At 37.7% G+C, this 11,527-nt stretch overlaps 1 protein-coding gene across 1 annotated transcript; it reads left to right on the top strand.

Annotated features, from left to right (window-relative positions):
• Window positions 1–1,506: 1,506 nt before the first annotated feature.
• LOC114363393 (alpha-tocopherol transfer protein-like) lies at window positions 1,507–7,009 on the top strand. The gene is made up of 5 exons (XM_028319090.1): window positions 1,507–1,768; window positions 2,814–2,951; window positions 4,368–4,491; window positions 5,209–5,437; window positions 5,933–7,009. The coding sequence occupies exons 1-5, from the start codon at window positions 1,533–1,535 to the stop codon at window positions 6,196–6,198; spliced, it is 993 nt and encodes a 330-aa protein (XP_028174891.1). The 5' UTR covers window positions 1,507–1,532; the 3' UTR covers window positions 6,199–7,009.
• Window positions 7,010–11,527: the final 4,518 nt, after the last annotated feature.

Raw genomic sequence — 11,527 nt, 5'->3', positions numbered from 1 at the left:
GTCGTACAGGGGTACTACACGGTAAAATAAATCTCTTCGGCGAAAACAGGATAATTTAGATCGAACTTCACTTGGTAAGTTCGTTTGATCATCTAAATACGGTGTATTAAGTAAAGACATGTGTAAATTACCATAACTTTTTATGTAAAATTTTGGACTTGTTGCTGAAGATTGTACATTAGGACGCGTTCCCGAAATGATTATCCATGCATGTATATTGATTTTATTTAAAATTTGCTTTATTAATTAGTTATATTGTTTGATGTACACACAAAACAAGTTAGTTGAAGTAATTTATTATTATTATTTTCTCAAATAAGTCAAGATTAAGGACATTAAATTGCTAGCAAAGCCAATTCTGCACCTTGGTGATTTTGAGCCTTTAGTGCTTTTTAAAAGCCTAATGCCGTTTTCACCATCTATCCCAAAATTCCTGTTATGTTACCATAGAGGTCACTTATAAATTAGGGATTGGTGGTGAAAACCGGCATAAGGCTGAGTTGCACCACCTTAATTTAACCGTAACGATAACATTATCCTGTGCTTTTTGTATGGAGTTTGACAGATTTCTGACGTTTGTCAAAATTAAAGTAAGATCGTGCAACTCAGCCTAACTATCTATTTGCAGACAATAAATTACTTTTGGCAACTTAAATGCAATAGTTTTAAGTATGGCTTGTACAGTCACTGCATATTATTCAGAAAATATTTTTATTATATAAATAGCACTTATTATAACTGAATAAAGTTGATAATAGTCTATCTCGATGGCGTGTTAAAAATCTATTAAAATGAGTAAAGCGCTTTAGGTTAGATAAAGTAAAAGCAATAATGTAATAGTTTGAAAATAGATTTAGAAAGGCAATACTTTTGATTACACAAAAAACGAAGGCCAATTTTGTTCTAAGAAAACGTTTTCGCCTTTTACTAATTACTTTTTATATAACATAAAAACAATTTATTTATTATTTTAGGAAGAATTTTCTTATATTCTCGTTGAAACATCTTAAAATAAATCTTTTCTGTGTTATACTTATTTTCTTTTCGTTATTTTACGAGCCAATAAGCTTTACTTAGTTTCAGACCAGAATAACGCCCGTATTCACAAACATTACTATGAGGTCTCACAGTGCGTGTGGACGCACAGGGTCACACACGAACCAATAACAGAGTTCATTCGTTTGATTTGCTGCTTCACTTAAGCAAAAAAGATTATGAGACATGTAGAGGCTTAAGAGCAAAATGACGATTTGTAAGAACTATTTATTAGTCTAAACAAATACCTAAAGAAATTTTGACTTTGACTTTGACAAGCATCGTTTGTGAATACGGGTATAAGGCTTGGTGTCCACGAAAGCGGAGAGAAGATGTTTGATAAATTCCCCATCACCTCTTCGCTCATTTTCTGCTCAAAAATCTGATTTTATTCAAGCACATCCTCTCCTCTCCGCTTTAGTGTAAACCGAGCTTATAATATCCAAAAACTAATGCAAACCATCAAAAAGTATTGTATCCTCTATTCCAGTATCAAGATGTCACGCGCAGCGTCGTTCGCGCAACGATGGGCCCAGGACAACTTGACCAGACCCCCCTCAGAAGATGAGCTCACAGTCCTCAACCTGTTTCCCATCACCTGCGATGGAGACGAGGTTGAAGCTGCCAGGAGAGCCCGGAGGTACTACAAGGCTAGAGGACCTGGAGGACTGACAGAACTATGGCATAAGAGATACCCTGATGACGAGGATATTTTGTCCAGTTGCCAGGATGCGTAAGTACCTATCTTTTGATTAAAGAACTACCTAATGTAATTATGGGACTGAGTTGTCTGATGTGGGAGTGGAATCCTGAGGGATGTGGTACAGAGACGAATTGTCTTAAGGTTTCAAGTTTACTGAAATTATTAGGGACATCGAAAATATGAAAGCTTGTTGGTGGGGACAATACTTACTTAATAAATACATAAATATAAATAGGATTAACGTAGGTACTATATTTTATAATTTATCAGATAATGCAATTTTTCGTACGGATGACAAAAAACGTGAGTAGCTTAGAAAATCAAACAAATGTTCAACACCAGTTTCCAGAAAGTCGTGAAAATTTTCCCAAGTTATGGCATATTTGTTTGTAAAAAGTTCCAACACACGCCAAATTAATGTGTGTTAATTGAACACGTGAGCACGTGGAAATGTTTACTAAACACTCAAATTGTATTACTACATAATTGATTATTAATTAGCTAGTTTGTACAGTCAACAACACATCAGTATACTATAGACCACAAGCCTCAATGGATTTCGAACTCTGATTTAGGTCCATATTCAATTGACGTAACATTTTGTGGTAACTGTAAGGGCTTGTTCCAACGGAGACATCCCGTTTTTTTTAGGATCCCGTTTATATATATAACGGAATGTTCGATTATTTATATCTATATATATAAAAGAAAGTCGTGTTAGTTACTTCGCTTATAACTCAAGAACGGCTGAACCGATTTAGCTGAAAATTGACAGGGAGGTAGTTTAGAGCCAGGAGAAGGACATAGGATACTTTTTATCCCGTTCGAAATAAAAAAAAATCTGCTTATTTATTGCCATTAAGGCGGAACAAAGTTCGCCGGGTCAGCTAGTATCGTATAAATAATCGAACATTCCGTTTGCAATGTCCCGCAAAAATCGGTGCTTTCGATTTGTAATTCGAATTTCAAACACACACTTGTGTGTTCACATGACAGTACAGTTTTACGGGATACCGCAAAACTGGACTTCCATGGGAACGATCCCATAATAATTATTCCTTTACTAACTTTCCAGTTACATCGTCCCTCTTCGCGCCAGGAGCGTAGGAGGAAGAAGGATGACACTCGTTAGGCTTCCAGCTCCAATGGCGATGGACAGGCCACTGTCAGCGAAGGCGCTGCTCTCTAGGTGGCTTATGATATTAGATATACGGTAAGTCATTATCAAAGTCTTGTAGTCTCTACTTCACAGGAGCCTTACCCTAATTTCGTCGTCGTTTCAGTCAACATCCACTGCTCGACAAAGCCGTCCCCAAGAATTTCCATAACGACTGGTCCTGCGCTTCTCGCGGCCAGAGGGCATAGTGTGAATTTACATAAACGCGCTCACTAGTGAGCGCGGCTAAAAATGACATTAAATGTATCACGGATTGTACAGCGCCCCTAGCGGGAATCGTTCAAAAACTAAAATTTTTAAACATTTTTTGATGTAAACTCAGACTCAGCCCACAGATCAATAATTTACCAGATCCAAAAGAATTTGACCAAGTCCCTACGCAAGTCATACATTATTTAATTGAAGATCTTCAGAACAACTTCGTTACTCCTAAAAATTATAATTTTGGCATAGATAGCTTGAAAACGACAGACTGTCATTTCCTAAAAAAATATAATTCCGTGCTTCGGATGGCACAAAAATGTGCCCATAGAATCTTATTACGTGCCAATCAAATGGTAGCTTATAGTCTGTCAATAACTTAATATATACCTAATCGCGAATAGTGAATCCTTCTGAATCAAATGACAATAGTTTTCTCACTATCATTTGACAACGTATCCAATTTCTCTAATCAAATTGTCACAATGAAACAAACAGATTTGTCAGACAAAAGCGACAATAGATCTTTTGTCCCTTATTTGCAGACCATTTCTATCCAATTACACGAAATTTTACTGAGAAATCGGAGACAAAGGGCTTTGGAAACACCACGTTCATCAGTATTAATTTACTTAGTTACTTTATATTTATTTGATTCTTCTTTCTTTATGAAATTCGTACTAAATCATTATTTAAACTTTCCTAAAAATAGGCAGTCTGGATCTCAATCTACGTCTGTCTTTTTTTATCGGGTTTCTCTTTTTGGGATTTCTTAACTTACATATTTAGGATCGAATCTCTAAAAATAACACGCATATTATACTTACTTAACCTCGACCGTCTGCCTTTGTCCAACAGTGGACGTCATTTGACTGAAACGAACGAACGACTGACTTAAGGTCCTATATCCCCTAGATGGGGCAGAGGGCGTCCACATCCACAACAGTCCTCCATCGCGTTCGGCCTTAAGCTTCGCGTTTGATCTCGCTCCAGGTCTTGCCGATCTTCTTCGCCTCGTCTGCCACAGTGCTCCGCCAAACTTGCTAGGGGCGACCACATTTGAATTTTCCTTGGCAATCCAATCCAGAGCCTGCTTGGGGATGTAATCGGGATTCCTTCGGAGAGTGTGGCCTATCCAGTTCCAGTTCCACTTGCGGCGCTTGATCTGGCTGGTCGATCGGAATTTCGTGGCAGCAAAAACGAATGAACGAGCAATGTCATTATTATTAAATTGGTATCTACCATTTCCAGGTTACGCGAAGATCCAACTCCTGGTGAGGAGGTGGTGTTCATAGACGTCAGCGATCTCCAGCCGTCACATGTGAAGAACCACTTCAGGGGCACATATTGGAAGGACTTCGTTTGGTGCATGAAGGTAAAAGAAAATAACTTTCACTGAGCCAATTCAATAGAAGACCCGTGGTCGCATGAGACCGCGGTAACAATTAATTTCGATTGTGTCTCAATTCGCTGGTACTTGAAGGGCTACGGCTTTGCTTCATACTCAACTATCGATTTATAATCCATGAAAACTTACTTAGTTTCCTTACGTTTCTCGCATTTGTCACAATCAATTTAAATTGTGATTTTCCGGTGATAAAAGTGAATCATTTTCATGCGTCACTTCTCATTATGAGCAAAGAAGAAACCTGTGTTAAAATAAAGAATATGTAGGTGAAATATAATAATATGGATATCGTACTCGTACCTACCTACTCGTTATTGTTTTCACATCACAAAAAATGACAGTGAAATAACATGAATTGACAGGCACAAATTTTGGCGGTCTATCTCTTCATTGCGATCCCTTAGATTGAGTTGCACCCACCTAACTTTAACGGTAATTTTAACGTTAACCGGTGTTTTTTGTATGGATTTTGACAGGTTTTTGACGTTTGTGAATTTTAAAGTATGATGGTGCCAGCCTTAGACTAGGAGAGGTAACTTCTTTTACCGAAAAATTTGTGGTAGTTTTAGCTTCCAGATCGAAAGCATGTCAGTTCAAAATGCTGAACACTGACCCTCCCAAATCTAAAGCATGTCAGTTCCAGATACTCAACACTGATCAATAATCCAAACATCTCCATTCCAGACAGCATACCCGCTCCGCTTCACGGAGATCCACGTCATCAACACACAGCGCTTGAAGACCATGTCTCTCCTACTCTTGCACATCGGCCTCCATCCCTGGAAGCGTAAGGTCCTGCACATCCACTCCAAGGCTGAGGAGATTAACCAGGCCATGGGGTTTGATTATTTTCCACCGGAGAGCCTGCCACATGAGTATGGGGGGAAGGCTGGTGCTATGAAGGATCTCAATGGTAAGTCTTGGTTTTGATGAGCTCTGGTGGTGGACGATGGCAGTGGAATAGAATAAGAACTGACTGCTAGAAGCTAGAAGCTTACGAGAAATAGTTCTTTCTCATTGTTCTCATTTCCATTTGGGTCAAAATTCTGGGACCACGAGAAAACAGGGGCTAAAAGCAAATAGTTATGTCATTGTGCCTATACAATGAAGCACCTGGAAAAAATAAAAAGGGGCAAATAAGAAACAGTTGGCTATTTTATTCTTAGAAGGACGTTAGTTAGTTACTTCTGAAAAATAAAACACATGTGTGTACCTTAAAGACTGTGGATTAATTTAAATATATCGTTTGTTTTCTCAAGTGCTTGTTTACTGTTCTGTACTTCTGAAATGTGTGTCTCAAATAAGAAGCAGAATAGCTACATACAGCTCTGTATCTGTTGAGATTGATCATGACTCAAACTAGCTCAATTTCACAAATTCTAAATCAAAAACCTTATCTCTTTCACAGACGAATGGACAAAGAAGCTCCTCTCCAACTCAAAGTGGCTGGAATCAGAAGAACGCAAGTTCTACGACACAGAACTGAAACCAGAACTAGACACTCGGTCTCGACACCGCAGCGCCGTGCGCCTGCGAGCAAGCAACGGTTCTTATGACATGATCACACGCACGCACTCGTGTAGATCTTTACATAGGCATGATGACTTTGATGAAGGAACGTATGGCGCGTATAGGACTTTGAAAGTGTCTTCGGATAGTGATTTCTACGTATAAGTGAGGAAGAACCAGAAGATGGTTTTTGCTGAGTTGTGCGGGAACCACTGATCGATCCAATGACGTCATGATCACACGCACGCACTCGTGTAGATCCTTTCATAGGCATGACGACTTTGATGAAGGGACGTACGGTGCATACAGGACTTTAAAAGTGTCTTCTGATAGTGATTTCTATGTATAAGTGAGGAAGAACCAGAAAATGGATTTTGCAGTGTTTTTGCGCAATGTTTTTTCCCAATGATATCGCGCACATATTTTGCAGATTTTGGAACAGACACCCTGCTACGTATAAGTGAGGAAGATTATAGACATATTTATGTAGGTCTTGGAATAGACGATAAAGGACAGTGTCTTAATACAGACACCTTGGAGGAAATTCTAGACAGTTGTAGCGATGGGATACCTAAATAAGAAGTGAAATGGAGTATGCCATCCTAAATGCAGAGCTTTGCAATAATACCTACTCAATTGAGACAAAAAAATAATAGTAAGTGCCTTCTATTAATGCACGAGCAAAAGCATCTTTGTAACAAAGCGAGTGTTGTAAAAACGCACAGGCGTAGGAGTGTTTGTTTAAATGCTTTTTCGTTCTTCAAAGAAACTGCCTGGTATATTGAGGAAAGTTTTCTTTACAATACAAGTGCACAGTTGGTTTATCTTTTTCCATCTTGCCAATACCATGACAAGATAAAGAGTGCCCATTTTTTAAGACTATGAGATTGTTTGATATAATACAATAACCTCTACTGTACCTAATTTTGTATTTGTTAGAATCTCATCCAAATTGTACAAATTAAATTATTCATAAAATTAAAGTTTTGTTATTTAACCACTTTTTAAAACACTTCCAAGTCTCTAATAGTTCTATAACAAAAACAAGTCTTCAGATAAAATAGCAGTAAAATAAAGAGCCGTACCTATGAATAGACGTAAGTAGGCTTTCAGCAGATAAAGCTGAAAGCATAGAGGAATAACAATAGCAATTAACCGTCGCAACAATTTATAGGACCTAGTTTCTAGTTAAATAATATGTAGACTCTGCCTGCTGTTTGAATTAAGTTACAAAAAATTAATAATTTTCTTTTCTAATTTCTCACCGTAGTAATAAAAGTAGGTATTTTTAGACATCAGTATCGTTATCGGAGGTTTCCGGCTACTGGGACCGCGGTCCTAGTTAATTAACTAGGACCGCGGTCCCAGTTGCTGGATCCATAAAAAATAATTGTCACACTACACTTTTCTTTCTTGTGAAGATAGAGATATGATTATTTGATACGGGTTCTATGAAATTCCCGCCGCTGCAACTCCTGTGTAGCCAGGGTCTACAGCGTTGATAAAAACTCAATGAGAGTTTTGCTTTCTCCCATACAAACATGTAGGTCAAGCTGGATAAGCTGGCTACACAGGAGGTTTGCAGAGGTGGGAATGTTCCGTTAAGTCATTTCCGTTAAGAATGTTCCGTATGCTTATTTCGTTCACCAAACCTAACTAGACATAAAGTATAAAATCGCAGTGCAATTTGGCCGAATGCAGCAGTGAAAGGCTTCGAGTGTCTGCCTCTGAGAGCACGAAATGAGTTAGTACTCGTACGTGTCGATGCATTTACACTGCACGATGCTTTAATTTAAATTTTAAAACACCAAAAAAATTTTAAGAAGTGTCAAAATTTTACGCCCTTATTAATTATGATACTACTGTAGTCTAAGTTGATAGCTATTCTTTTAATTAAATTTAACGGTAGCTTGCTTGTGTTGGTCTTAATTTCAATTTTTTTTATACATTAGGTAGGTATCGTTTACAAACAGTAATTTTAACATTTGGTAGGTATGTAGCCCGCTATTTTCTGTAGCAGTAATTTGCTTATTGGTCACCTATCTAATTCACATAGCAAACTAACATAATGCCAGTCTGTATTAAAATCAGGAGAGATCTGCTCTAACATAAAATATCTTGAATAAACAGCAGATACGAAGGTAAATATTATAGTTACCGAACACTCAAAATGCAATAATAATAAACCACATTTGCAGTTATATGCATTTCGGGATAGAGCCCACGCCAAATGGCGCTCACAGTGAAAGGCTGAAGCTAAGTGCTCGTAGAGCTCATAAGTAGCGGGTATTTACACGGTACGATGTTTAATTGAAGACTTACAGTTACATTTTATTCTCTTCTGATATTTATCAATACAGCTATGGTATGTCAATACTGGTACCTAGCTTATGAACGAAGTTATCAAATATTTACGAATCTGCAAAGTTAGATACGTTTTTCAGCACAAACAAGTAACCTATTGCATAGTACTTTATTAACTTAAATAAAGCTTAATTATTTTTTACCTTTCTATATTAAAAAACTATCCTCTTCCCTAGACGTCTGTAAAATATCTCTTTACAACAATAATTTCACCAAAATACCTAGAGTTGTTTTTACTTTTTGTGTTTCTTACAATAGTTAGTGTTCAATAAAGTGTATCTACTACTATATTTTAATTTAAAAAGTAGAATTTATATCCAATAATTGAAAACCAAAAAAATCCCTACAACTTCCAATAAACAAAAAACAACATTACAAAAAATGTAAGCACTAAATCAATAATCACGCCACACTGGCCAGTCAGATCAAGTCAGATGCATCAGGAGATAGACGCCAAATTGCACTCGTACTCAGTGAAAGGATGGAGCTAAGTGCACGAAGAACACAAAACCAAAGAGGCATTTACACAGTACGATTTCTGCTAAGATTTCCTGTCATAAAAGGCTCACTAAGTTTATGATTGTGGTTGCTAAGCTACTAAAATTAATAGGCTAGATTGAAGTAACACGTTTTTAAGCAGTTCTATCTTGGAAATATTGGTTGATGGTGTCTCAAGTACCTACCTGATTACAGAGGCGAAAATAGACAAACTATTTTAGCATCAGACTCCTGATTGCCCTCCCTCCCTATTAGAGAGGTTGCTTGGTAGAACTCCATCAACACACTCTACTACAAGCATTTAGCTAAGCTAAAGAAGTTAAACGACGACTTCATAAAGGTAGCAGGAAGGCGCTGGATGCAGGCCGCCAACAACCGCCCATTGTGGAAATTATGGGGGAGGCCTATGTTCAGCAGTGGTCGTCCTATGGCTGAAAATGATGATGATGAAGAAGAAGTTAAAAGGAGTACCTACTACTAATATTTATACCAAAAAAATCTAGTTATTTTTTAATTCATATTGGGGTTAATCCTCGTTAACACAATCGTACAGTGTAAATGCCCCCACAAATCCGCCACAGAAAAAGTAGCGGGTAATGAGCGATCGGCCGACAAGCGCCGACCGACCGCGCTTTCTAATCGCGAACGTAAAAATGCTCGCAGCTGTGGACTAGTGGATACCACAGTATTAGATGCTTTGATCTTTAAAGATTTTTCTTTCAAATATCTCCATGGGCTAAACTTGACGGCAGTTCCTTAATTACGCTAAATATTAAGCCCGCCGACAGCCTGGCGGCCTGGTGTCGGCGGCTTTATTCCAAAATAATCATGTCGATGAGTTATACTTTCCATGACTTTTGACAACATAGCGGGTTTGGAAGATAGAGTCCAGTTTATCATCGATTGCAATAGGCAACTAGCTCTGGCTTGCTGCTTCGCCCGCGATTTCGGTCTGTTACAGAAAGAATAAATGAATGTAAGAAAGAAAGAAAGATACATTTCTTACAATGGACATCACACAAATACAGGCAAAGTGCAACGGGACCTCACTCAGCAATCAGCATAGGTGCGTGGCCCACGGTGACGAAAGACGCTGGTTTTCAGTTATCCCATGCCGAGTGCGAATGTCTTGTTGACTTTTGTTAATTAATTTTGGCAAATAATAAAACCAATATCGTCCACTGTAGAGTAGATTTAAGAGATACTGCTATACCTACAAATTACACGCATGTCGCAGGCTCAGTGCATTAACTAATCCTTTTAGATACTACTATTTTGGCATCATAATGCCAAATCACCCATAATGCAACTTCCAAAAATGCCAGTGTCGTTGTATGTGGGATGCCACACAACGTGGCTCCGATTGACGTACCATCGTCTAAACAAAGTCGAAGCGCACCTATTTTATGTTGCCCTGGTACTTTTAGTAAACATAGGTGCGCTTCAAAGAATAGTTTAGGTGCGGTTCATTAGGTGCGCCTTAAAAAGGGTGCGCTTCGAGGAATGCCTCGTCTAAACGTATTTCCCAATCGAAAACCGAAGGCTTCAGGGCGTGAAAATAATACTGAGATATTTCACAATAATCACTATAATGTTGCTATCTTTGCCCAAACAGTTTTGTGCCACGTGAACAAAAATACTGGGTCTTATTGTGTGGGGTTAGGGGTGATATTGGAATGCGTAGTGTAAAAACATTGGAGCATCAAAAACGCAAGCAACGAATCAACAAACGTGCGCTCACGCAATGCGTCGCGCACTAGTAAAGATAATGAAGGTGACCATGGTCTATGGAAATTTGTGGACTAACAATAATGGTGCAAATACACTATGCGGAAAATTGTCCAAGTCGAAGCGCTAGCCCACACACCGAAATATGGGCGACGCATGGGTGGAGGAAGGAGAAAGTAACCGAGATGGTGTTCACACTATTACGTCTTGGCCAATTTTCCGCATAGTGTACATGCGCCATAAAAATAGTCATTATTTTTATATCCTGTGCAAATATTTCAATTTATTAATTAATTTTGTTTACATACTCGTATAATAGGCAGTAACGAAGTCACAAACTGAAAGTGGTATAATAAATTCTCAACAATTTTCAAGCATTTAGGTGTATTGTATTGAACACGGTATCATAATTTGATTTTGAGGTAATTAGATCTAAGTAGAAAGTGAAATTATATTTATTACTTTACGATTTTGCTTATTAATTGTTTAGTTATTTTGTTGTTCTATGTTTTCAGCTTACTTAGAAATTTTTATTACTAAAGATAGTTCAAAATAATTATATCAAGTTTTAAAAATATGTAAAATTGTTACTATCTAATAAAATAACAAACAAACTTACCACTTCTTCTGCATCGTGACACCCACAATGACACCTGCATGTCAAGATGTGAAACCTGTAAATGCAGTTTCATTTAATATCTATTTTCATTAGAAAGTTGGTCTGAAAAAGATATAGACTTCGATTTGAAGCGATAAAGTTATAGTATCTGATGTTTCTTTCTGCACAGTTTTTAGAAGTCCATTCGTCTAAAGATTTAACTATACTCTATTCTTAATATTATAAATGCGAAAGTAACTCTATCTGTCTGTCTGTCTGTCTTGCTTTCACGCCTAAACCACTGAA

This window comes from Ostrinia furnacalis, unplaced genomic scaffold, assembly GCF_004193835.3.
Source record: "Ostrinia furnacalis isolate ACB-3 unplaced genomic scaffold, ASM419383v2 OfSCF7095, whole genome shotgun sequence".
In the NCBI taxonomy this organism is placed as follows: Eukaryota; Metazoa; Arthropoda; class Insecta; order Lepidoptera; family Crambidae; genus Ostrinia; species Ostrinia furnacalis.
This window is presented reverse-complemented; position numbering and strand designations above follow the sequence as displayed.